This window comes from Aythya marila, assembly GCF_965140915.1.
Source record: "Aythya marila genome assembly, chromosome: 2".
In the NCBI taxonomy this organism is placed as follows: domain Eukaryota; kingdom Metazoa; phylum Chordata; class Aves; order Anseriformes; family Anatidae; genus Aythya; species Aythya marila.
Genome location: NC_139043.1, coordinates 53,491,639 through 53,519,565, shown reverse-complemented (window position 1 = coordinate 53,519,565; position 27,927 = coordinate 53,491,639). Strand labels below are relative to the sequence as shown.

At 41.1% G+C, this 27,927-nt stretch overlaps 1 protein-coding gene across 1 annotated transcript in view; it reads right to left on the bottom strand.

The window, feature by feature from the left end:
* Positions 1–4,474: 4,474 nt before the first annotated feature.
* Positions 4,475–27,927, bottom strand: part of CAP2 (cyclase associated actin cytoskeleton regulatory protein 2) — a 63,488-nt gene continuing 40,035 nt past the window's right edge. The window contains exons 5-13 of the mRNA XM_082752454.1: positions 26,207–26,350; positions 25,889–25,974; positions 24,036–24,141; positions 13,471–13,663; positions 12,447–12,622; positions 11,065–11,188; positions 10,767–10,849; positions 7,569–7,709; positions 4,475–6,023 (exon numbers count right to left, since the gene is read on the bottom strand). Coding sequence (XP_082608580.1) covers positions 5,940–6,023; positions 7,569–7,709; positions 10,767–10,849; positions 11,065–11,188; positions 12,447–12,622; positions 13,471–13,663; positions 24,036–24,141; positions 25,889–25,974; positions 26,207–26,350 — 1,137 coding nt within the window. The 3' untranslated portion in view covers positions 4,475–5,939. The remainder of the gene's footprint in view (positions 6,024–7,568; positions 7,710–10,766; positions 10,850–11,064; positions 11,189–12,446; positions 12,623–13,470; positions 13,664–24,035; positions 24,142–25,888; positions 25,975–26,206; positions 26,351–27,927) is intronic.

Genomic DNA, 27,927 nt, shown 5'->3' with positions numbered 1-27,927 from the left:
TGTGTGTGTGTCCACACGCATTGTCATGGTTCTCTCAAACCAGATCAGATCTGTAGATACAATTACAAGGTCTCACAGGCTTCACATAATGTTGCCAGTCACATGTAGATTTTAGGGTAACCCCATACCATTTAGGTAATCCCATAACCAGTTGGGATTTACTGTGTAGTTATGTTGGGTATTCAAGGTGAAACTGAATGACTGATGAGAGGGAGAAGGGAATTAAAAGGTAGACAAACAATACAGTATTTCTTCATTCCCATTTTTTTCAGTCAGTAGTGTTTAGTTCTTCTGCCTTCAAAAAACAGCCCACAAATTCCAAAATTCTTTGTAATGCAGGTGTTCAGATTATTCTATGCTGTATATGATAAAGAGGTGCCATAACAACAAGGCATGCAAGTGATGGGGAACTCACTGCCTTTCTGAGCACAAAAAGTCTAGTTTCACTGCTGTGTGATTGCCACACATGATGGGAGTGTGCATGACCTTCTGTATCACTCTTTTCTCCCTGAAGGGATGCAAGACACAGACTCCTGATGGCTCTTGAACAGGAGGCGTTTATTGCCCTTTTTCACTACTACATATACTTTCCCCGTAGTCCCACGCACTGTCCACGTGCCCAAACCTGTCATACAGTTGTTTAGAGACCTTTAGACACGTGCCTTGAGCCAGCCAGCAATTGGCCACTGCCCAAAGCTCATCTTTAACACTGTAGCCAATTTACTTTATCTCAACCTTCCTCAAGTTTTTGTTTCTAGCGCTTGTTTCCTCATTATCTCTAATTCAGGGACATGTGAAAGTGTGAAGCCACCTGCAAATTCCTTTCCCACATCTCCCTAGTTTAGTGTGCCTTCTCTTGTGAGCAGAGTCAGAAAGGGGAATGATCTTGGGTAGTTCATTGTACTGGTTGATGAAAATAAGTGGTTGAGTGCCTTGACAGTTAAATATCCTCTTGTCTTGAAAAGAGATTTAGGCAAGAGGAAACCTTTTGAAAGGGAGGTAAACACCTAAAAGGAGATATTGCAGCTTTTAGGAGGAATCTGGAAAGGAATCTTAAACTCTTTCTGTGTGGGTAAGTGCTGAAAAACCAAATCTATCACTTTTGAGTGGGAAGCCTTTTATAATCAACAAGAAGTAACAGAGCACTGGTTTGCTTTAAATCTGGCTATTAGGAGCTACAGCAGTGCTTCTTTGTTCATTTTTGAACAAAGCATCCTGTTCTCAGGGCAAGGTCTTAACCAGTTTTTAAAACCAAGGGTTTGCTGAAGCATTCATCTGGCTGTATGAAAAGTTCAATTCCTTCCTTGCCTGGGGGATTCAGATCACATCTGCCTCACTCTAAAGTGTTCAACTAATAGGAGAGTAACAGGACTCTATTTTAAAAGAGTCCTTGGGTGAGAACTGGTGGCCATTAATCAGCAGCAGCCTCTTGTACTACAAAGCAGCTAATTGCTGTGAAGAGCAACTTGCATACATGCATGCTATGTAAGCATTTGTGTATTTATTTATTTGTATATTTATGTATACAGTAAAATGAAACACAAACCTTGGTTATAGAGATTCTTCGCCACTGAAACTGCAGGGTCACCACGGAGTGAGAACTCTACCCCTTGTTGGGTCAAGCCAAGTACAAAACACTGAACTTGAGCAGAAAAACAAGCGTATGCATTTACCTAAGTAGAAAGTAAAGCATGATATATTTAATTGTAGAGGAATCTACTGCACAGCTGTCCCCTGAATTGAATCAGTTTAGCCTTTCAGTGTGAAACCAGGCTGTCGCGTCCAGCTGAGGATTTTGGAGGGGAGATTGGCTCTCAAGCTACCATGGTCTGCTGAGACATTTTCTTTCTAACATGCAGCTTCAGGTGTGATACATACAGATACCAGTATCCCCGTGGTCACATTTAATAAAAAGACATGGCAAATTAGGCAGAGAAAAAAAAGGAACTTTTCCACCTTCATCTTGGGGTATGTAGGTTTCTAGTGTGGTTGCCTGTATTTAGCAGTATTGTCTGTTTTAAGAGTTGTGTGCAGATTCTTTTATTTGACCTGGTTTGAATGAAGAACAGTCAGAAAAATGGTTTACTCAGGAGTCTGGGAAAAGTAATATCTGTGCCACCAGGAAGCCTTATCAGTTGCCTCATTACCTAACAGCACGTTCTTTACTGTGCCCAGTGAGGAAGTATGAGCCTGCCTCCACTGCAGCAGCACTGGCTGGGTGGAGCTAGAGGTCTGGAGAAGAAAAGTCTCTGGTGGCTGGTGGTACTCAGGTTGGGCCCATGGTAGACAGCAAGAGTTTGGCAAGAAGGGTTAAGCCTAGGAAGTCACCACAGAGTGTGGGGCAGAGAGGTAGAGTGTTGTCTACTCTATGAAAATTTGGCACCCAAACAGATTTTTTTTCAGGATTATTTCAACCAGAAGGAGGGAGCAGGCTCTCGTTTTCTGGTAGCCAGGACATTCTTTGGGGTGTGATACTTGTGATTTTCATCTAATGACTGCTTCATGCATCAGGTGCCTGGTTATGGACACCTTCTGAGGGCAGTAGCTACCTAGGGGTGATATTCTCACAGGAATGGGCCCAGACCACCTCCAGCAGGGGCAGTGAACCCATCTGAGATGTCCTTGATAACTGCTCTGCTTGCTAGCACGTCGTGTAGTCAGGTGCACCTAAGCTCCAGTTGTCTGTGAAAAAAGTGGCCGCCCCTTGCACATTTTCGAGTAACATGGAAGGAGTGAACACTGAGTTGAGACCCTGAAGGATTTCAGATGAACAGGTGTCTTTGGGAAGGAAATACGACACACAGATCTATGAAGATGCATTCAGTACAGTAACACTGAAGGAACTTGCGCAGATCCAGAAACACTGGGGACTCAAAACTAGTTAAGAACTATGAGTAACAGCTATGGCACTGGGAAGCCTTAACAAATACCAAATTCCCTAGGACACTGACAAGATTTCTGGTTTTCAAATGCAGACTTGAAATAACTTACCTTTTAATCATTAACAGCTCTGTTAAATATTAGTTTTAAGTTCAATCCGGTATTTTTAATGAGATGTGCTTTTAGTGGGAATATGCTTAGTGGTGTTCAGAAACAAGCTGAGATTAATCTTTCATAACGAGTAAATGCTTTTTTCTTCTTCCTTATTCATCCCACTCAAGCCTCCTCCTTGTACCGAGATGATCATTTTAAAATCAGAGTAGTCTTTCCATGTCTTAACAGTGACTTTTGGAGAGTAGGGTTTCCCAGCCCCTTGAGGCACGGCGTACACAGCCCCTGCAGATGCTGTGGTCCAGCATTTTTTCATTGTCGGTAAGAGTTTGCGATTGCCAGGGCCTCAGCTGGTTTCTGCCATCTGGTGGATGCACGGAGTCACTACCTCAGTGCCTCTAACTTCTGCTAATCCTCAGCAAGCGATATTCTGATCTGCTAAAGTACTGTCACAGACCCCCAGACTGGCTGCGGAGGGAAGGGACCTCTGGAGGCCACCTGGACCTCAGGCAGGGCCACCTCGCCCAGGCTCTTACTTGGCACTTCCCCTTGTTGCACTCCATGAGGCTCTGTTTAAGGCTCCATTTCGGAAAGCATGAGATCTGTGGAAGCTTCTCAGAGGGAAAATGCTTTCTACATTTGAACACAGTTAAAATCTCCTGTATTTTACTGCTGATTCACAGCCTGGTAAATATCTGACCCAAGCAGGCTTATTAAAATGAATTACACCACTGGGCTGATTACACCAGACACATTGGTTCCGTAACAATATATGCACCAAAAGTACTGTTTTTAAAGTTTAGTTGTACACAAATTCATGTAGGGAGGAATCAGTCTTGGGTTTATTTTGTTCGCGTGGCATTCCTTTGTATTTTTGAAGGCAGGCTTCAGAGAACAGTCCAATCTACTGAAAACGTGCGACAAATATTTTTCGTGAGGATCGGAGCTGGCAGAACACGGTCACAGATTTGTGTCCCGTGGCTGACCATGCAAACTGGATAACAGGTATTTGCATATTTACAACGTCTGTCTCCCATTCCACTTTCCTGGTGTCTAACACTGTGTGATCTCCTGCAAAGCAGCATGTGGCTTCCTGTCTTTGCGATGACTCCGTCCCTATTCTATTTTTTGAAAAGCAAAAACCAGAATGCAAACCCGATAAACTTGCACCAGGTCATGATCATCTCCCTAGACATAATATCTGGAAAATACAGGTGTAGCTAAAAGTGAGATTCATGAAAAGCTGGATCCTGTGGTTGCCGCTGAAGTCATAAGCACAAAATACCAGGTTTCTCTGCTAGCCTGCAGAATGCCCACCGTCCACTGCCCGCTGGATTGTGGCAGCAGAAGTGACAATGCTCATTGAGATGGGAGGAGGAGCTGCTCGTTCTTGGTTCAGCCTTTGAGGCAGCGTTTAAGAAGGGGAAAGCATAGAGGAGAAAGAGTATGATACAGCAAGCTCCAAACAACTTTGTATTTAAACAAGTACATTTTCCTTTTTATTTCATAAGAAGTTTACTGTTGAAAAAATGGTATGTACTAAAGCAAACACCTTATACACATAGATTCGACATCAGATAGCAAAACCTTGCAGACTGTGCACTACTGGTTGTTGCGTTATATTGGGCTGACAGTCAAAGATACTGAAAAACCCTCAAGGATTAATGTACTTTCAAGGTAAATTAGGCACAAAATTAGCTTGTAACTAGCTCTGCAAGCATCTCACGGTGATTTCACCATTACAAAGTATTACAAGTGATCAAAAACATGTGCTGACTTTAAATTTTTAAAATTTTATTGGTACTATGTGCTGAAATAGTACAAATGTATACAACACTCCACCTTTGTTAAAAAAGCATGTACAATAGGGACTATAAAGTAGAGTCAGAGGGCTAAACAGGGCCTGTATCAGGGCTCAACTAATGGCATAAATTCCTGGCTTTGCTTTATGGCCATTTTTGAAACTGAGTAATGCTTACAAATGCAGGGAAGAAACAGAAGGATATTTTGGTGGATAGGAGCCACAACAGCAACATTTTAAAGGAAGATTATCAGCAAGCAAATTAAGTGGTATCTGACGTATGCCTCTCTCGGTTTTCTGAAGAGGACGCGAGATACGCTGTCAGATTTTGAAGAATGAGAGACTGTCTCAGAAACAAAAGAAAGAAGATATGAGTATCAAAAAACTTTCAAGTGATTTGCTGCAAGGTTTTAACTTAGATGAGGTTTTAGTTTAGAAAGAATTACTGATTGGCAAGAAATGAGAGGGCAACAGCAAGTCTGTGTGGACCATAATAAAACCTGTCTTCATTGAAAACATAGGGATCTTCTAAATATACATATTAGAAAAGTGTTTGATTAAAATATCATGTTTTTTCATCTTCCACTAGCAAAATGTATTGCTGAAGGTTGTTCTTTTTTTGCTTGCTTAAAAAACAAACCAAAACCCCATTATGATTGCCACAGCACTACGTGGAGCCAGTAGTTGCCTCTAGGGGTGCATTCTTACTGCATTGTACAGGAATAGCTTAGAAGGTAAAAATAAATGTCGTAGAGTCTTAATGCTGTTTTTGATTAGCAAAAACATGAAAAGGAATGCACTGAAGCCATATGATGACGAAATGGATCATGCAGCATTTCGGCTCTATGTATAAAGTATTTCAAACCCATGGTGTGCCTGGAGGGTGGGGGCGTTACTGCGTTGCATTCACATGACATCATTTAGAGTTAAAATTGGAAGTGAAGGCAAACTGTGGAAACCTGAAAAATACTGGGATGCCTAACAAAAGCGTGCCAGATGAGTTATTGTTCCTAGCATGCAGAGCTAATGCTTGAAGGCCTATCACAGCAGTAGTAACTACTGCTGCTCCTAGTTCTTTACATTACTGCTTTGCTTATGCTGGCTATGGTCTGATCACGGTCAGCAAGCGCTGCGTGGTGTCAGGAAGTTAACCCACAATCTCTGCAGGTTCAGTGACCAGCTTGGATCCATCCCACGCTGTCTTGAACTGTTCAGGAACCGGAAATTCTTTCTGGTAAGAAACAAAAGCAGCAGCGATGGTTAGATAAACAGTGGGTACCTCCTGAAAACTGACGGAATACCCGTTAGTGCTACATGACTGGCAAAGCATTGATAGCTCAGACACGCCGGGATTACAGAGAGGCTTTCCTCATTACTCTAGGAAGCTATTTCACAATGCCACACAGGAAAAGGCCTTGTTGCTACCCAGTTTCAACTAGCCTTGGGATGGTGCAGCTTTGTCGTAAGCCCTCTCACACAATTATTTGGAACAACTAACTAAATAAACCTCATGCCAGAAATGACTTTAGACTCCATCAGTGATTGGCCTGGAAGACAGCAGAAAGGATTTCAGCATGGAGATTTAGCGAGGAGACTTAATTTTAAGGAGGAAAACAATAATATGATACAGAAGAAAAAAATCTGATAAAAACATCCTATCATTTTACATGTGATATACTTCAAGAGATGCTTTGTGGGATACACAACACAAAGCAGAACTTTGAGGAAGGTCTTTGTCCATTCTGTGCATGCAGTAAAAGCAGAAGAGATCCGTGGGTCTTCCTCAGATCCCAGTAAACAGAAGTGTGGAGGGAAGGACTTTTTCTTTCAGATCTTGCAGTGTTTTGATAGCCAGTAAATTCAGATATTACTGGTGTTTGGGGGAGAAACTCATCAAAGAGACCTTTTTTCTATTTAAGGAGTAGGTGAATATGAACCCACCAAAAATTGTTCTCTTAGCTGTCTGAAGATGGGCATCCAATAGTCACTTTTGGAAATGTGGAGCATCCAAATTCTCATCATGTATTTTCTTTCATAAAGCCTAAACTCTTCTACCATAAATATTCCAGAGTGAAAGGTCTGTGAGAAATTCTGTCTACAGCCATCCAGTGCAATTTTAAAACTCTCTTGTTGAACTGTTATGAGTGCACTTCACCTCCATGATCCCTTGCTGGTGTGTGAAGCGACAGAGCATGACTTTTCTTAGAAATGCTGGAGGGCCAAGGAGGAAAGTCTCACTAGAACGAGGAAGGAGCCTTTGCATCGGCAAATGCAATCCTCATGTTTTGGTGACTTTTGAGAACAACCTTTTGGAAAATTCTAGAAAAAGTAGGACAAATGCTACCCATATAGCAGCTTTAGAAAAAAACGAGTATATAATACTGTAGTAGCAATATATTTAGCCAAGCTTTAGCATCATCCTCTTCAGGCCTGAGTGCTCTCATATAATGTTGTGAAGTGAGTTTCTTTCAGAGATTATGTTTAGTTACCAATTTAAAAAATAAAATTAAATGGACAGGAGATGAAGCCATCACCTGTCAAAATGGGAAGAAATAGTGTCCAATCTTTAAAACTACTTTGTAATCCAGAAAAAAAAAAAAAAAAAAAAAAGTGTTTTCTGCACTGATCACTGAGATACTGGTACATAGAAATTCAATTGTTTTGAATGTTTTTTGGTGAGGCTAATACATGAGGAATGTTAGCTTTTACTTTCCTAGCAGTTTTAGCTACCAAGACAAGTTGGGTGGGGGAGAAAATCCAAAATAATCTCACTCACATAATCACCATCTTGGGGGATGAGGACGTTCATCTCAGAGGACTTGGCACTCACAATCTCACAATCTAACGATTCCTCACTGAGGTAGATGTGGCAGCCTTCTGTTTTGTTAATAGAAATGGTTGGCACTTTCCCCATCACCTGCAGAAGGAAATATACTTATTATCAAATCTTGAAAAGCAAACAGAGATACTATTCATAAAATCCTTACTGCCTGCAGGTCTAGTTTTGGCCACCAGCGTCTCATTTGGATCTTAGCTGCCTGCACGGTGCTTATATTTGGGATGGAAGCTGTCTGTTTGTTAGCCACTGAAGTTCCTGGCGGTGGTGACAAAGATCTATATGCAATAGCAAACTTATAATATGCAGCAAACTTTTAATATACGGTTGGATGAAAGTGCTTTCTCCATTCTCTCTACTTCCAGTGACATTTTTGTGCTGAAGCTTACGCAGTGTTCACCTTGTTCATCAGTGAGACTGGTAAGAAACCAAACGCGTCAACTCCAACCCATTCTGGGCAAATGAAAGATCCCAGCCTACAGCACCACTCGCAAGTGTTTTGTGATGCGTTCTAAAGACTTCAAAGCTCTTCCAGGTTTTACAGCACACAAAGAGTTTTTGAGCACACAAAGGGTCTTTATCCCCTTCAGGCAAGATTCAGTTCTAAAAAAAGTACGGAGATCAATTTAATTAAATCTTTAAAGATGCTTCTTATGTCACCTGAAAAGCAAGCAAAGGATTTACTTGAGGGGAGAAAGGGAAATAAATCTTCCCTTGTTTACAGTTCTGCAGATTAAAAGATCTCCACCTGGCCTGATGGTTGTCAGTAAAAATTCCTCCTCCTCCTGCCCTCTCTGGCAGGAGCCAGGGACAGCAGTACACTCTGGACGGTGTATCAAAAGGGCAAAGCTTATTTTGAGCCATAAAGCAGGAATAGCATGTGATAATCACATACTTGCAAACACACAAAAAAATAATTAAAAAAAGTGTGTCTCTCATCATTCAAATTAAGAATATAATTTCAGCTTCAGTTCCTCAAAGTGGCAGCAAAGAGCAAGTTGTCTGTCCTTTGCATCCCACCTGGATCCCAAAGTCTGTTCTATGTTTTAATGCATCCTAAACTGATCTTTCTTTTCTTCAACAGGATGTCATGCAACACAGAGCAAAAGGAGGGTGTGTGTAGTGTAACAGTTTTTGCAAACATCAGGCAAGAAAAAAAAAAAGCCTCTGGGAAAAAGGGGATTGAAGTAGAATGGCATTGAAGTAACTATAACAAAATCTGTAGGGTGAATTTACTGAAATTTGTTGCATTAATGTATCACGTATTTGCAATTTATGAGCTCGGGTCTTCAAAATACTGAGAAAATTGAGGTTCTGAGCACTTGGCATGCTCAAACCCTGCAGAAGCTGCCTGCTTCAAGCAGCTTATAGCCAGACTTTTAAGTGGAACTCCACTCTGCTCCGTGGCGTAGAAGCCTTATGCAATATTCATAGAACCTGCTTAATCAAAAGAATTTTTGTTCTTAGAAAAGATATTTCCCCTTTGTTTGAATATTAACAAGCTGTGTTTTTGCTATTCATTACATATGAATTTTTCATCTCTCATGAATAGTTCTGGCGGTAATGATAAAAATTATTTATTTTTTTAAAAGCACTCAAATGCGTGGGATCTTTAACCGCCTGTGCCATGAGAAGACATGTAGTGATCATGAATAAAACTGCTTGTGCCAGTTCAGAAAATGATGCACAGCTGGTAGCAATGTCAATCACTTGCAAGAGTTTCAAAATATTAAAAAAAAAAAAAAAAAAACTTGCTATTTTTTACCATGGTGGCTGTGACCAGCATTTGTGAGGCATGGAGCGGGGTTGTCTACTTTGAAAGTCATACAGCAGGCACGGCCTTTTAAGCAAAAGACCTCACCTTTCATCAAGACTGGCATTTTAATGTAATTTAATTCATATTTCATTCCCTTTTCGCTTAAAATACATCCCAGTTAAGTGAAATACATCCGAAAGATGTACTTTGCTTAATACATCCCAAAGGCCTTTCCTGAGACTTGCTTGTGTTGGTTGGACATAGCCCAGTATCAGATCATGTACGGTCAGTCCCCTGGAACTGAATGAGTGAAGTGCCATAAATGTCAGGCAGGCTGCCTGGCAATAAATACCTTAACTGGGGGAGGCAGAGGGATTTGGCCAACCTCTTTTTGTGGTTTGTGGGGGCAGGACAAGGGGCAATGGCCACAAGATGGAGCCCAGGAAGTTCCTCACCAACATGCGAAAGAACTTCTTCACGGTGAGGGTGGCGGAGCACTGGGACAGGCAACAAGGGAGGTTGTGGAGTCTCCTTCTCTGGAGATAATCATGGCCTGTCTGGGTGCCTACCTGGGCAGCCTGCTCTAAGGAACCTGCTTGGGCAGGGGGACTGGACCTGATGAGCTCTTGAGGTCCCTTCCAGCCCCTACAATTCTGTGATTCTGTATTGCATGGGGCAATGTCCCCTACAGAGAGGGCAATAGATGGATTAAAAATCTGTGTATTTTCATTTCACAAGAACCACCAAGGAAGATGATCTCTGATGAAGCTTTGCTCACTGGTTGTCAAAGATGAGATCAGTAGAGGCTCACAGCCCATTTCTAGGCAAGTGTCTACATTATCTACTCCTGTAATGTGTCATGTTGCTAGCAGGGGAGATCTTCAAAATCCCAGTGCCTACTTCCACTTTCTGTCATTTAGCTGTCCTTTAACAGTCTATTCAAACATTTTCCTTGAGAGAATAAAAAAAAAAAAAAGAAAAATAACCAGCTTCTAGGCTTAAAAAGCAATTAGCTAACTGCCAGCATTTGTTCTGTGAAGCACCACTAAACTTTCAAGTGCCAGGAGCTGTTTACCATGAAAGCAGCAAAATTAGGGCCAGAAGTAATAACACGTCTAGTGTATAGATCTCTCAGCTTCGCTGGAACCAGAAGGTGCTGGACTAAATGAGGTTTATTCAGTAATGCTCAATAGTTTTCACAAGCACTTTCTAAATACCTCGGCAGAATTTAGTGCATACGAAGATAGGTTTAGGTGCATCAGTCTTTTATTCTTGGTGTGCTCATAGGGGTTTTTAATAATCTCTTGTAGCTACACGTTGGGCTTTTTCTTTCTGCTTGCTCTCTTTCTCATCCCATCTTTGTTTTTCAAATAGATATTTACCTGAATCTGAATATCCCTGGAATTGATCACTTCCACGATTCCCACAACGTTGTCAAACACAAGGCCAAACTTTTTACAGTTGTCTAAAATAAAAACAATCATAAATAGGAAAGGTGAGATAGGAGCAAACATATGCACACCTGCTGCATCAACTACAAACATTCCCAGTCTTGTACTGCTTAGCTGAGCATGGTGATCAGTCTATTGAAATGAAGGGAATGACTCAGATGCATTAGGAATCACATAAGTCAGTTTTTTCAAGATTGGCATTTATAGCCCAGCTGAGCTATCCACTCACCAATAGTAATTGAATTGATTTTTCCTTTTATCTGAAGTGTAGATTTGTTACACTTGAAAATGTAGGCCACTTGCTTGAGTTCAGTGTTGGTAATGACCAGGTCATTCTTATCCTCTTGATATTCCTGTTTCAAAAGAAAGGTGATTTATTTGGTTCTTTAACTGGCTAACAGTCAGCGTTCAGCACAATGTATCCTCAAGTCATCACACCATTACAACAGAACAATATCCTGCCATTGGCTTAATTTTTTAAATTGCTGCCAGCAATTTAAAAATGCACTCGCAAAAGTGTTGCTTGGCTCCCATCCAGCTGCGTAAACTTCTGCATGACTACACTGCGGGCTGTTCCCTCCCTCTTTTAACCAACACAGCAACGTGACTTTTCACTCAGGTGCTTTGGTATCACAAACAAATCTATCTTTTTCCATCAGAAGACTGAGCAAAAGGGAAACACTTCTGTCTGTACTTTTAAGCACGGGAGAGGTGCTTGCATGGAACGGGCAATGAAAATAAAATCTCTAATGAAATAAATATGATGAAAATAAATCTCTAATTCTAGTGGTTAACAAAGATGGAGAAAGTACTCTGTGATAATACTGTTCTCTCACAAGGGTGGCCTGCAAGAAGGGATTTTAATTGAATTCTCCACTGGATTTGTTTCTGGGGGACTGTCTGATTTTGGCATGGAGCTACTGGAGGGAGTCCAGCAGAGGGCTACTAAGGCGATTAGGGGCTAGAGCATCTGTCAAAGGAGGAGGGGCTGAGAGAGCTGGGCCCGTTTAGCTTGGAGAGAACAGAGAGGGGATCTTACTGATGTGTATAAATATCTGAAGGGAGAGTGTTGAGAATATGGGGCCAGGTTCTTTTCTTTGGTGCCCAGCAACTGGACGAGAGGCAGCAGGCACAAACTGAACAGCAGGAAGTTCTGGCTGAATATGAGATAACACTTCTTCACTGTGGGGTGACAGAGCACTGAATGGGTTGCCCAGAGAGGCTGTGGAGTCTCCTTCTCTGGAGATACTCAATACCTGCCTAGATGCCATCCTATGCAATGTGCTCGGGGTGACCTTTGGCAGGGGCTTGGACTGGAGGTCTCCAGAGCTCCCTTCCAACCCTGCCCATTCTGTGATTCTGTGCCTTTTGACATTCTCCAGTTCAGATGAATTGTCTCAGATTCTCAGAGACCGATGAATTAACTTCAGATCCTAGAGAGCACTAATGGCTAAACTGCAGCAAGGCTGAGCAATACAGAATTAGCCCATTTTTAGCTGCAACTTTCATTAGTTGCATCTTGATCACGGACAACCTTTTGCAAGACGTCCACTGCTCAAGCTGCTTGGCAGTGTTGAGGGGTTGCAATTCAGCGGTGTGGCTGGAACTCACCACTCTCCATTTCTTTCCCTCTAGCTCCAAGACAGGGGCATGGCTCTGCTGCGGGGAGTTCTTGGGGGAGGTGGGACTGGGAGTATGGCTTTTCGTGGGAGAACGAACAGGTGGGCCTTGGGCGCGTAGGCTGGGGTTCTTGTGAGTCTTCTGGTCATCAGAGACATGTCGAAGCCCTTAAAAAAAAAAAAGGTGCTTGTAAAAGAGTCTGTTTTCTTGTCCTAAGGGTATTCATATTTAAATAAGAATGATACTATCTAAATCATTTGCAATTGGGTTAAATTATCCTATGAATTTACATTTTTGATTTCCTCAAGATTTGCCTAGGTAACCACCTAAAATGTAACTGCACACATATTTTTAGCAATTCACATAAAACCTATTTAAAGCCCGTGGATGGCTCTCTTAAAAGCTTTCACAGGAAATGCAGCAATGTCTTCTAGTCCTTCCCTGTCTGCAGAGAGCTCTGCAAGCTTGCTATTGCATAATTTTACATCCATAAAAGCGAGATTCGCTTTCTAATCTGTCCTATCCGTACCGCATTAAAGGCTGATTTACCAGTTGTATGTATTTAAACTCACAGCCATCCGCTTTAATTACAACTGTCCAGTATTAATACAGAAAGTGTTACCACACTGCGGTGAGCTGTACCTTCTCACTTAACATGTAACACATTTTGACACAGGTTGGTGCACTGACTGTGAATTAGAAATGAGAATAAACTCTGCTCACAATTGCAGCTCTGAGATTCACCAGCTGCTGGGGATTGAAGATGTCTGGCTTGGTTGCCTTAAAATTATATGGAGACTTCTAAGTAAATGGTATGAATGTCAGGAATGCTGAACAAGTTTGAGCGCTGTTACTTCTAAAGGAGGTTTTGATATGCAGGCTCAGTGCAAGCCTCGGAAAGATCTGAGTTGCCTAAACGTAACTTAAAAACGCTGGTGCAATTTGGGGCAGTACATATAGCAGCTGTTGATGTAGTTTGACTCAAGGGTCACCGTTTGTTTTCTTTCCTCCTGACCTTTGGTAATTGCCTCTCCTTGGTTAAGCTGTGCAAACAGGGCTGAGCGAGATGCTGTTCCTTCATCCTTCGTGGTTTCTGCATCGAAGATGGGAGGAGGTCCAGGTGGTGGCGGCGGCGGCGGAGGTGGTGGAGAGAGGCACGGCCCACTGCTTAGAACGGATCGCAGGGACATGTGGGATGCAACAGGGCCCTGTGTCACATGGATGGAAATAATTTTTAATCAGCTTTTCAAGGAACACTCTATTATGATAGCTCTTATTAATGTCTGAGGGTAACTGTGGGTTTCAGTGACTCCAGACAGCCACAGGCTCAGAAGGTCTGGCACCATCACTGAACTTAATGCTGTGAATCTTCCCTGCAGCAATGCAAACAGGGCCAGAAAGGCTGATAGACCACACTGCTACTCTGCTGCAGAACCCCCGCACCTAAAATGTTTCTACAAAATGCTTGTGAAGACTATTGTTAAATATCTTTAACTGTAAAGATTCCATAATTTATTATACTTACATAAGGTAAGTGATACACAAACGCTTACCATACGCAAAAGTGAAAATGTCCTCTTCTTTTCAGAGACCATACTCAGTAAAGCATAAATCGATGTGCATTCAGAAACACACAGAAAATGTTCTGTCCAACAAATAACTGGGAGGATCACGAGCTGTCAGTTACACATAAGAAAGGTGCTAAACTGTATAAAAGATGTAAACTGCTGTTCTTCAGACTGTTCAAATAATCTGCAAAGATTCAGATTGTAGCAGAGTGCAAAGCTATGGTCATTCAAGTAATTTATTTATGAAATTCAGTATTGTTTTGATGTCTCAAATTCTTTTTTCTTTTTTGTTCAGTTGCAGAAGATCACAGCAGCACATGAATTATGAGTGAGGGGCCTTAATAAAGTAAGCAAACCAATCATTCTATTAGTTTGCATAATCAAAAGTACATGTTTTGGTTTGCATTGTAATGCTCATTTATAATATTATCACACAAACAGGAAATACTGATAATGAGCTGATTAAAATTTTATGCACCCTACTAATAGAAAAGACAGAATGAATCTGAGAAACTGAGAGTCACTTTTTCCATCCTGCCACTAAGTGTCACTCTGATTCCAAAAACTGCTCATCTAGACAGCATCTCTGCAGCAGAGCAGAGACTGTTTCAGAAGAACCCTTGTGAAAAATTAGATTGGTTCTGATGAATTCAGCTACCTGTACAGGTGTCGTGCATTGCACTAATACATATTTATTAGGGGGGCAGATACAATGGAAAAATGACAGGGGCTTACAGAGTCACAGCTCCTCTAATTGGCCACCTTTGTTAAGAGATACAGGTTGTTAAAAATGCATCCCTGGTAATCAATACTGGGAATAGATATTGCTTAGCAGGACTCAGAGAGTTTTATCAATTTTTTATGATGCCACCCCTTTCTGCTTCCCTCTAAACTGAAACATCAGAGTATTCATCCAGTTTATGCATCTCACAGGAGTGAAAAGTGTAGCTATTTTTTAAAAAGTAGACTAGTTTTAGCCTGTGGTCCCAAACTGGTGGTGGGAAAGGAGCTGAGTTGCACATGCTTTTTATTCTTCAACATAATTTAAATAAAAACACTTGGCACATTTGAATACCTAACGGCATGCACCCCTCTCAGTCAGTATGACCCTAGCTGGAGTAGCACAGAGAGGTAATAATATCATTAATTAATGTCTTAATGTAACCCTTCTCTTGGCACATGGGTCTTCAGGATTTAGGTACTGTTGCATTTGAAGGAGCTGTTTATGGAATTTGTTAGTGATGAATACATTGCAAGATTGTTTGTCATGTTAGTGGCATTAAAATTGTACTGTACAAGAAGACTCGTTGAATTGCTGGCACTCAGGTGAGCGGTGAAGCTGATGTAGTAGCACAGTCTGATTGTTCCTGAATGGATCCGTGATCTCTTACAGTAATGAGTTCTCTGCTATTAAATGTTTTTAACCAAATGTAAACAAAGGAGAAGAATCCCCTTTAGGAATGGATTACCATTTATTGTCAAGATGTATCAGAACCAGATGCTGATGTCTCTTAGAGACATGCCATTGTTTCATGGATACGTCTGAGCATTTCTGCATACATACCTAGTAATTAAAGCTTATTATTTTAGACTGGGGACATCTTCCCCACTGGACCCTCGATCTACGGTGCCTGTCTTCCTGCTGGTGCTCATACCAGTAACGTTACCTGCAGCAGAGTCAGCACAACTGTGAATTACTATAGTAAAAAATGAACATAAGTGGATTTAGCGGCACAATCAGTTATTGCTGCCTGAGGTGCAGTAGAGATCTTCCCTGTCTGTTGCCTGCAACCATAGCAACTGTATTCACTGTGTCCTGGTTATCCAGAATTATGAACAGTGCATTCACAGGGTTTTTTGAAATACTCAGCTATCTAGAAATGGCACTCACCTTTCACACTGCAGTGTGAACATGCAGCTGTGAACTATGTATGCTCTGTGTGAGTAGATTAATGGTGGTACTGGCAGGAGTGGCTAATAACTTGTGGCTTGAGATAAAAATTTGGACTTCTCATCTCTGAAAGACACTTTATGACTTCAGTATCATCCGTATGCATCAGCACAACGCTGTCATTTTGCAGAAAGAGTCACTGTTTGAGGAGCAAGTGTCACCTGGAAGCAGAAGCAGCTGATGCTCTTTTGTAATTAACACCAAATAAATTCTGCAAAGGCTGCAAAGATGCATTAGAGAAAAATAAAAACAATAAATAAAAAAAAGAAGCAGCAGCAGGAATTATCTGGGTACTCAGCATACAGCACAGAATGGTGGGTCACTCCACCAATCTCTTTGCTTCAGGTGGCAAGCTGAAGGCCATCACTAATCCATGCAGTAGACTTCAGGCTCAGATGCTGCTGCTGAGCAGTGTATCAAAGGGCAGTTTCCCAAATGGCAACAAAAGTATTGGAATAGCTAGTAACAAAAGTGGAAGGAAATTGAGGGTATTTAATTGTGAGGAGCGGATGATCTCTCTCCCAGAACCCAAGAGAACTACCTAGTGAAAACACAAACAAAACAGATTTTAAATACATCAATAAATCTGGACGTGGTTTTGTGCCTCATTTACTTTTCGAGAAGGGGCAGAGAGGGAAAAGGATCTGGGCAATTAGAAGCATGTTTTCCTTCTAGAGCAGTACTAGAAGAGTGGCTCGGGGAAGCTGTCACAGTGGCACAGAAGGCACAGGAGTGAACTGGAAATGCAGCAAACGCTTTGCACTTCTGGCATTCCCTGCATGCCAGGGAGATGGCATCTGCGCTGTGCTCAAATGTGCTGATGCAAAGGGCGGTTTTAAAACCAGATTAGAGGAGTGGCTCCAGGAACTTTCTTCTCTGATTAGCTTTGACCCTGATTAATTCATAAACCTCCACGTTATCTACCTAAGTCACAGGCAAGTGGTTTCCTTTTCTTAGTCGCCTTTCTAAAACCACTTAGATCCTCAGGCTCTAGAATATTTCTGAACCAGACTCTTAAACTGTTCTGGTATCTGGCAGTACTTGTGTATAGTCCTATCCAATTTCAGCTAAAGTGCCCTTCACAAAGTCCATTCATTTCTTTTCTGTATAGGGTGGCGTTTGTGCGAGCTGCTGGGAATAAAATAGCACGTTATATGCCCGCAATAAGTTCATCTTTCCTAACGCAGCAGGTGCTTACCAGCTTTGCTATTTGCAAACAACTCTTCAGATTAGCCTCAAGCAGATGTTAACAACAGTGCATCTTTATACAAAGAGCATTAAGAGCCATTTGGACCAGCGAGGGCGGTTATTTGCAAGCCGCCTTTCTTCCTCTTTTATTTCAGCTGTTTGCCCCGGTGACAGCTGCTGCTCTCAGTGCTGTGGGGTCTGCAGCCATCACGTCAAGTTCTTCCGTGAGCCGACTGCTCTCATCACCACGTTGGTGTGGTCATTTCTTCACCATTGGCACACAGGCCCCGTGTAAGAGTTGTGTGGGGAATAGAGAGCTTCAGCCTCGGCTGGTGGAAATGTAACCCAAAGCGAAGCCATTAATGTTTAACCTCTTAGCTTTGCATCACAGTGAACTTGACGGGGTATAAATCTTGTTCCCGGGGCTTTCTAAAATGGGGGGAAAATGTAATTTTCTGAGTAAAACGCTATCAAGAACAGACGATGCAGGCCCTACAGCCATGCAGTAATAGCTCTGTAGAGGACAGAATAGTCCAGAAATTTTATCTCAGGGAAAAAAAATTGTCTTCAGCCTCCTACTAAATGCTGATCTGAAGGGGGTGACAGGAAAGGGTCGGGGTTTGCTCCTTGCTGGATGGCCCAGAGCCACCTCCCTTGACTGCGCCTCAGCGGCTTCCCCTGCGCACAGCGACTGAAGCTGCCCACAGGCCTGGCTCTGATGAAGGCCTCTTGTCACGGTGCAAGGGTGTGCAGGATTGCAGCACCACCTCAAAGGATGTTGTGTTTCTGCCTGTGTCTTGTAGGACTGGCAGAAGGACTAGCACTTCTCTTTTTCACCTTGCTCTCAACCTAGCTGCCTCAGTGGCATAAAGAAATGACTGTTTCTGTTGAGGCAGGTGGCTAGATAAAATTCACCTGTGTCAAATCCCAGTTAATTCCCTTGAAGTTACAGTAGGGATTAATGAAACTCTTTGCTCTGGGTCTTGCCTATTGTACATTTCTCCTCTGGAGCACAGAGCAATAGCCACTCTTGTTAGGGAAACAAAATGAAGCCTTCCATATCACTGGTGTTGTATTGTACTGGGGGACGAGAGGGGCTTATGTGCCAGGCCCTATATGAACAGCCCCAGTGTTTCTCTGGGGTTATCTAGTTTTAGGCTGACACAGTGCAGCACAGGGAACAGGGGAATAAAGCTCTTGTGGTAGGAACCTACTGTGGAGTATCTGAGTGGACACCCATCTCTTGTCTCTTGTCATTTTTATGGAGGACAAACAAATTCCAAATACTTATACAATGCATATAAATAAATTATATATAATATATATATACTGCCTGTATATAACATAAAGTACCTATGTTATTAGTCATTCATGTTAAGATGCAGGTATCTATTTGTGGCTGAGGCAAAAGGTGGATTAGAGAGAGGTATAAAATCCCTTCCTTAATTTATTGAAAAGCCTCATTTTCAAGGCAGCAGGTAAGCAGAAATCCTAACAGGGACTGCATTCTCCTTAAAAATAAGGTATCTCTGTTTTCCATCTCTCCCCCTTTTTAGTAATCCTGGTTTCACACCTAAAATGATTACAGCATTCTGTATTGTTTTTCCTATACATATGTACAGCCGAAGACAAGAATCACAAAGCTCAAAATATCATGTATCCACCTCTGGGAACAGGTGGGCTGTGACTTAGGGGCACAGAGCTCTCGTTAAGGTGTGTTTTGTGTAAAAGTAGCTTAGCACCACAGTTCCATTACCTCCTGTATTTAAGCCACCTGTCTGCACGGGGTTATGCTGCCCTCAAATTTACCAGACGAAACAGCTGACTTGCAGGGCCTGTAATCTTTGAGAGTTAGAATACAAAACAACAAAAAACAGACGAGGCTCTTTTTGCTTGTTACTGGGGCTCAGCAGAATTACTTATCTGTTGAGCTTGCAAACTTGGAAGCCCCTTTTAATACACTTCTGCCACTTGTCACCTGTTCAGGGTTTAAAATGGTGCTTACATCTTCACAGGTACCCAATCAAAAACGTTTTACCCAGCCAAGGTCTTCTAAATTGATAACAGGAGGCTTTTGCTGGCAGAAGCTGGTCTTTTCAGCTTGTTCACCGCAGTGCAAAGAGAGGTGATACCTTGCAGAAAAGTATTTTGATAGCACAGGAGAGAGGCAGAGCTATTTTATATGAAAATGTGTGGAGGTTATTATTTTAGACAAGCATGAAATGGCCAAGGTCTGTACTGAGACTAGTATAATTGCGCTCAGACGGGCTAATGGAGGAATTACGATGACTCTTCTCAGTGGTTCCGAGCCATTTGTGCAACCTGTGGAGAATTTCAACTTTTAAAGAGTGTTTTTAGAATACTATATAATTAGTTATAAATATATATATATTTAAATGGAAGGAAAAAAGACTTGAAGGTACAGTATTGGCTTCAATGAGAACAGGATATAAATAAATCTCAACTGCTTCAACTGCATCAACTGCTGCACGGATGCAGGCTTCCTCTTAAGAGTTTATTTTGATTTGTAAATGGGGGTGGGGAGAGGGGCATAATATTCATCACTTGAGTGAAATTCTCTGTTAAACCAAACACTGTAAAGAAGTTCACCTCTATTTTCCTCGTATTTCTTCAAATCCTGCTGGCAAAATTTGTCCTAAATGACAACTTTATACAAAGAGGGAAAACTTACTGCAGCTCTACTTGCAAGGGAGAAGAAAATTTAGGACAATTATCCCTGCGTAAGATTTGTTTCTTAACACTTATTTGATGTGCAGGAAACTACAGCAATCTCTCCTTATTGCTGGTTGTTTTCTTGCTGCATAGTTAACCTGCAGAAATAAGAGCAGAAGTTTCACTTCCCCCAGCTTACTCATGCAGTCCTTGTAGCAAACAAGCTTTTATGAGGCATTTTTGTGTGCTTATATTACAGCTGTTCATTTCTTTGCACCACCAAAAAAAAGAGCAGGGAGGAAAGAAAGAGCTATGCTTCAGTAGAATCCCTTCTTTAGGGAAGAAAAAAAAAAAAAAAAAAAGCATTTTCTATTTATTAGTAACAAACTAAAAAAAGACATAGCTCCCTGGTAGAGCTGTAGATTTCATGTTGAAGTCAGAAAGTTGTAGCAAGCAAGCCTGACAGTTGCTGCATGGGAAAAATGCAGCACTGGACATGCAAAACATTTTGTTACAATAACACTTCTTGCATAAACTCATTGACATCTGAGAATGTCGTATCCAGTGGCAAATTAAAACTTGCAAGCCTCCATTAGGTTGGTAATTACTATCGTTCCCATTATCAAGATGGCATAATTGAGATAAGTGAGTAGAGTGAACTGCTCCTCACCACAGGGTATATTTGTGGCAGACGGAGGCACATACTTTACAGTCAAAATAATGAACTCCAGAATTACACTTTTAATGAAATCCTGTAGATCCATCTGACATCCACTGACAGGAATGTTTTCCCTGACATATGCACAATCTAGTTAACATTAATTAAAAAGAAAACTTCAGATTATGATGGAAGTATAGAGTGACACGTTTTATTCCCCGGGATGATCCTGCTCACAAACACACACATTCTAAAACGTAATTTCTTCTGAGAGCACAAAGCCAACAAATATCCTACCTGTACCTCTGATGTCTAGAAATGCCTGTGATTTATGCAGGGTCTGGTTTTGTACCACCATTCTCCATGGATAGCAGAAGAGGCTCAGATAAAGGCCTTATGGTGCTAAGCTCTGCTATTTCTAGGCTTTCTCCTCAGACAGTCCCATGCATTTCAATAGGATGGCCTGAAGGAGTGAGCTATTGGTACACATCTTGGCAGAATCGGAGTCAAAGTGAGTAAGGAGAGAGAACTGTGGCAGATGTGAAAATCTGTAAGCATCAGTTTTTATCACCAATTTATTACAAAGCTGATAGAAGTACCTGTTATTGTCAGAGCTCACTGCTTAGCCATTATTCCAACGTTGTGCACCAGTTTTAGTATCTGTCTTGTAATTTCTTAAGACATTTCTTTCACTTTCCCCTAAAGTGTCTGCCCGTGTGCTGTCGGCAGAGCCAGGAACAGTACTGCATGCACTAATGAGCTGCTCCAAGGCTGGCTGCAGCTGCCCCATGCAGCTTGATGGACGGGTACATGGGGGCTGGAAACTGCCCGGCTTTGTGGCATGGCCATGGAGCACGGCCAGAAACGTGCATGCCACGCTATGCAGCACCTACAGAAAAAGGGGCCAACTGCCCATTAAAAACACTCTCCCCTCTTTTTTGGGAACCCAGGCTTAATCTGATCAGGCTGATGCTATCGGGGTGTTTCAGTTCAAGTTAGGAGAATACAGCTCTAAGAAATGCAGTTGTTAATGTTCTCCCTGAATCTTTAGTCTCTTTAGAAATACCCGAATATGTCACTTAACAGCTTTTTGTATAATGCTTCCAGCATTGCTTTGTTGACTTCGACAGATACGGAGGCTAAATTATTGGTACAGTGTACTTATAAATGTGTACTTACATTGGCCAAAGACTTTTTCTATTTCCATCTGTAATAAAATAGCTTTTCTGTATCGTCTGCCTTTCATAAATGTACCACTTCCTTAATGCCTTGCCAAACTACTGCTTTCTCCTTTTATGCATGTAAGTGGAAGCTGCTGTGTGCCGTGATTAACAACAGTGTCTGGAATACTTTTACAGCTCTTATATATCATATTTCTGTTTAGGCCCTGATTCTGCAAACCTTTATGCTTAACTTCATTCAGCACTAATCTGTGACTTTCATTCTCACCTTAAAATGTATAACAAAAATCAAATTATCGCTTTAGTAACTTACTGCTTTCTGGAATGTATTTGTTACCAAGCTTCATAAAAATATTTAAGGAAGCCATTTAAACAACTTGCTAACTTACTGGATTCAAATTTCCATACAGTCTCATGAAGTAAAACTTGAAAATATTATACATCCATAGGAAATGTGTTTGTAACTTAATCTTTCTGGCACACATTACATGAATGATAATTTAAATGAGCCATATTTCCAACACAACTTCTTTCAAATCAAAGTGATACCCAAACTGAGTGAAATCAATACTTCAGAGGCAGTAATAGACTCATCACTCAAGATGTAATAAGCCCTGTTTGCAGTAAACTATGTTTAATATGAATAAACAAGTCACACCTAAGTGTGTATTCAGCAATTTCCTGCACAGCTAAAGCAAGGGAAATAGAGAGCTGTGATGGCTGAGATGCTTCTAAAACCAGTCAAATATAATCTGCAATAGCTACACATCTGTATGAGAGTACCAGTGCTCAAAGCACTGAGGTTTCCTCCTATATCATATAACAAATATAACAAATCTCTGTAATGCTACTTCCATACCTGTAAAGTTCCAATAAAGTGAAGATATATTCATATACATGTATCTTGCTCTGTATGAACAAAACTAAATTTGTTCCAGATTCTTAGGCTAATTCTGCTAACAGGGTGCTACAATTTCTTTTCCTTTTCTAATAATCATTTAAAAATCATCACTTGTTCTCACATTCTTTAATTAAAATAGAGTAGAATGTAGCAAGTGTGAAATTTAGTACTAAATTAAGAAAGGGAATCATAATTAATATTTAACATTTTCCCTACAGAAACCTACAGAGTAGCAGATAATTCCGGTCCTTCCATTTATCAGGTTTCAACATTTTTGCATTGCTTCAAACTAAAATATACACACAGATTGTAGTGTCTCCTGTGTTTGAACTTGCCCTTGAATACTGTAAGGCCTTGTACAATGTGTAGAGACAGTAGTGAAGAGGAAGGTGTGAAGCCTGTTGCTGAACACAAGTGCTAGACATTCTTTCACATGATTATCCCCTCCACGGAGGGGAGACAAAGTAACTTCTCCAGATACCTTGTTAAGATACTGTCTGTTTCACTTCCTTAGGAGCTGTTACAGTGGTCTGGGAATTAAATTATCTGGTGGTCTGCATCAGTCCTCTTAACAGTCCTTCAATTTTTAAAAATTTTATTTGCCTATAGAGAAGAAGTTATAGTCTTGGTGTGAATGACTGCATGTGCAAGTCTGTGTGCACTGGTAAGTTTAGGAAATGACAGCAAAGAGTTGGCTGATTGTATTTTTAACACACTCCAGCAATTCTCGTAACTTGATAATAAACACGAGCACATTATTCCAATCCCATGTAGAACATTGCATTAATGTAGACAGCAGACATAAACTCTTACATTTACACCCGACAGAAAATATATTCTTCGTGTTCATACCTCTTTTTAAGAACAATATTCATTGCCATCATCTTGCTATGCATCCCAGATGTAACACACAGATGTTTATAAAGAGAGCATAAATAGCACACAGTCATATATATTAACTCTCTGTATATATATATATGAAGCATGCATTTCAGAAATTATCTCTGTATGTATAAAATAGTTTTATAAAGATGACTATCTAAGGAGTAAGAACTCAGTGCAAATTCCTTGTGTTTCTCTTCCCTGTTATTAAACCTATCTCTTTGTTCAGACTTTTTACACCATCCTTTTCCTTCCCCCATCACACTCACCTAATTTTCCTTCATTCTGACGTGCCCTTTAAATTCTTTGGTTTTGCTTTTGTTCCTACATTCTACCGTATCAGACCCAGAGAACTGTGCCTTTCCTCACCCTCTGCAGCTGGGGATTATGGCTGTAATCATCTCAAATCATTCTTCTCTCTTCCTCAAAACCTGTACCACAGTGGCCTAATACATCTTCTCCGCCTGACTCTCAAGCTTTTATCAGTTGGGTTCATTGAGCATGACTTCTCTTCCTGGCCTAGATGTGGAGGTAATGACCATTTCATGGTTCTTCATGAGCAAGTGAAGGGTACTTACAGTTTTGCTCCAGGTAAGCCCCGTGGTATGATGCTCTTTGATATAAGCTTGAAGCTCAGACCAGATGTTCAGATACGACTTCACCCAGTCAACATGGCGTGCATCACTGTAAAAAGAGACATTATTTGTACGTGTGAATGTTTGCACGTAAAGCAGAAAGCACTGCTATTCATGCTTAAAGCAGGTGAAGCCCAGTGTCTGCTCTACAGCCATGGACAAATCAGTTAGCAGGCAGCAAGCCAGCCCAGCGCTGAAGATGCTGAGGCCCACTATGCTGGAGAGCTTTTGGGCCCTTGCAGAGAACAAACAAGGGCAAAGGTGCCTCTAGCACAGACTGCTTCTTGCAGGAAGGCTTGTCATCATCCTGCTCAGGCTCACCATCAACTGAGGAAGCACTAAAAGCTATTTGGAGCTCTGTAGCAGCTACTCACACTCCATCTTGGAGTCCTGAATCTTAGAAAGTGAAATACCTGTGGGTTCTGTAAAATATTCTAGCTGCCAAGTTCACATGTAGCCAGCATAATGCTGGATCATGTAATAGTCATCTGACTAAAATATTTATACATCAAGGATTTCAAAAGTACAAATCAAAAGCTGGCTCTGGAATGATTCTTTGGGAAGCTTCAGTCTTCTAGTGGGGGAGTAAGTGAGAACAAGAAATATGTAAAGAAAGAGGAACTGCTTGTAAGATGTGTCCTTACTTATGAAGCTCCAAATACGAATAGTTACTGAACTGTGACTGCTATGGACTGGATGCTCACAGGGGCTTGGGTGCTTACCCTCTATTTATTTCCCTTGGAGCCTGATGTTTAATAGTGATAAGGATCTGGGTCAATGGGTTTAACCCAAAGCCTACAGAAGTCAAGAGACAGCCTTTCGCTGCTTTGGAAGACATTGTGATCTGGTCGAATATTCAGTGAAAAAACAGGAAAAGAAATCCTTATTAGGAGAGGAACTAACTTTATACCTAACTAATGCAACCTGTTTATACCTTTTTGTGAGACTTTTTTGCTTCAAAATAAGTACTTCCAAAGCTCCATTGTAAAAATCTTCAGTTACCTCAAGCAGGTAAACTAAGGCTTCAAGAATAATACATAATGCATATTTCATAGATAAATGTATCTAATATGATATACATATAAAATAAATAGAAATGTATACATAAGATTTATATATATTTTTATATATATATATATTTATATAAAGTTTTCCTCACTAAAGAGGAAAAACTCAACTGCAAGTACTATTTTTCATTGAGGATATAAAAATAAAAAGCCAAAATCTGGCCTCCAAGTACCACACCAATAGGATTTATACATGCCTTATTTTTAGGAGGCATAGGAAGGACCTGTATTTTTTCTCTTTCTCTGTCAGCTCACAGATCTCACTTATGGGATTGTTCTATGAATTCCTTGTGCTCTTTAAGAACAATTCAGTGTTACAGAAAAAAAAAATCACTTTGGAAACTATGGAAGTAGATGCTCAGTTGTACACACCTCTTGCCTAAAACATGTGTTTTCAAGCAGAGAGCAAGAACAGCAACAGTATGAGTACACAAGTGAGACAAGGACACACAGAAGCTAGCTAGCCAATTTTATGGCACCCCAGAAAGTTAAATATAGTCTTACAACTGGCACAGAATGAAAACCAGCATTGCTAGTGCTGCTGCCATTCGTGCTGCAACACGCCGCAGGTCAAAGATGAGGAGGGGAAAATAAACCACTGCGACCAGATCGTATCAAATGCTCTTTTGTTTACAAAATTCTTTTTGTGGTGGTGTTGTGAACCCTATTAGTATAGTTAATGCTCTCATCCTCACTGTGGCTAGTAGACACTGGGGCTTGGCAACATACCTGTGCTTGTAGTCCTTTAATACCCTGTTAGTATAAAAGGTAGCAGCATCATTCATCTCCTTGACATAAGGGCCTGGTTTAGGAGACTAGGACCATCAACCCATGGTAGCAGGAAACAACAGAAGGAGAAAGGAGGTAAAACATTAGTCAGACACCTTCCCTGATATATTAGGTATATTATAAACACCTTATTGGGTGCAGTAGACTGAAGAACTATGCAGAGGAGACTACAAAGTTCTGCAAGATTTGGACCTATTCTGGGCCACACCATCCAGAAGTAGATTTAGAGCCCTCCCGACTGCCCTGGGCATAACTTACCACTGCTATCCAACCAAGTGCAGGTATGCTTTCGCTGACGGCCGAGAGGTGGTTGAACATTTTACTTCCTCTGTTTCTTTCTCTGAAGTTCTGGATTTCCTGAATCTTCTCTGATATTGGCTTGAGAAGCATCGCCACCTCATTCTGAAAAAAGAAAAAGAAAAAAAAAAAAAAGAAAAGGAAAAAGAAAAAGAAGAGACACTGCTGTTAACAATGGACAGTCCAAAAACACCCTGCGGTTTAACGTTGTCCTCCCTGCCTATTGTTTTAACACTTGGAAGGAAAGGTCAGCATATTCTCCACATTAAAGTAACAATTTAATTACCCTGCTCTGGTTGTAGCAGCAAAATGCAGTTATTAATAACGTGTTGCAGCAAAAATTGTTCTCAGCACTGGCAGCACATTTACGTGCTGTCCTGGTTGAGAACCACAGAGACCCTGTATCTTGGAGTTCGCAGGATGTTTGCGTTTTTCATGTGATACTCCTGGATTATTTTTTTTTAGGAGTCTTTACACTGCCTTGAGTTTTTCATGTTATTAACCAAGCTGTTCTTTCCATAGGAAACAAACTACTTGTTAGATTTATGGCCTCTTATCATCTGGCAACAAGACTGAGAAAGTAGTACGCTGAAGGCAATATCCAGTTTAGCTTTCCCTTTTGGTAAGTTTTAATGTTTAAATTTCCTTCGTCCGCGAGTAATGTGGGAACATTTCATGGGAAACACAGTGCCTGCAAAGCATGGCTTGGGGAAATTCCCCTGTGTTCATCAGAAAGGAATGGTATCCAGGGGAATGACTGCTGAGCGGAAGGAATAGTGTCTGGAGTGAAGAGAACAGCAGAATGAATGTTGAGGCTATCCAAGCTCTTCTCCTCTGCAAAGTGAATGTTAATCACATGGATCCAGTGTCACAGAAAAACTAATGTAGAGCATTAACTTGCTGAGAAAAATTCTTCCACGCAGAAACAGCACATCGAGGGAGAAGCAGCCATCAGTTTACATGCAGAGGAACTGCTGTATGCTGAATGTTGCAACTTCATAAAATGTTTCTGTAAAAACAGACTAATTCTTTATTGCCAATCTATGCCTGCAGAAGCCATGCTATGTCCCACCAAGGAGAGTGCACCAGTCTGATTTTCCCCGGCACTTTACTCAGAAGTCACTCGGCATACTTAGGTATTTCCCTGACCACGTGGCAGGACTCCATATTTTTACTCCCCTTTTCTCAGCCCTACTTCTTCAGTGGAATTAAGTGCTTGCAGGGGAAAAGCAATCCTCATATTCTGAAGGACAAATGCTGTTGTGACACACACAAAGCAATGTGTGTGTATGTGCTACTTGATCTCTGCACAATACTTCTTTCCAGGCTCCCACGAGACCTCGGCTTTACAGAATATTGTGTCACCTTAAAATGGGCATGTTTGCTCTGGATCAACATAGCTCAAAAGATGCCCCCCGAAACAGGACAAAAATAGGTTCTGAGCTTTTGAAACAAAATTTGATCCAGCAATGAATGGAGCCTTAATATTTTAGAGATAATGTAATTTTGACAAAGGCTTGGGCATCTGACATGCAGGGGATACTTGGCCTCCTCCTGCAACAAAGCGGGCTGGGAGAAAATGAATGTTTGCAGTATTATTAGGGGATGAAACTAGTTTTTGTTTATGGCTTAATGACCAGCATAAGTCATTATTTCTGAAAAAACCCTGAAACCTCCACGAT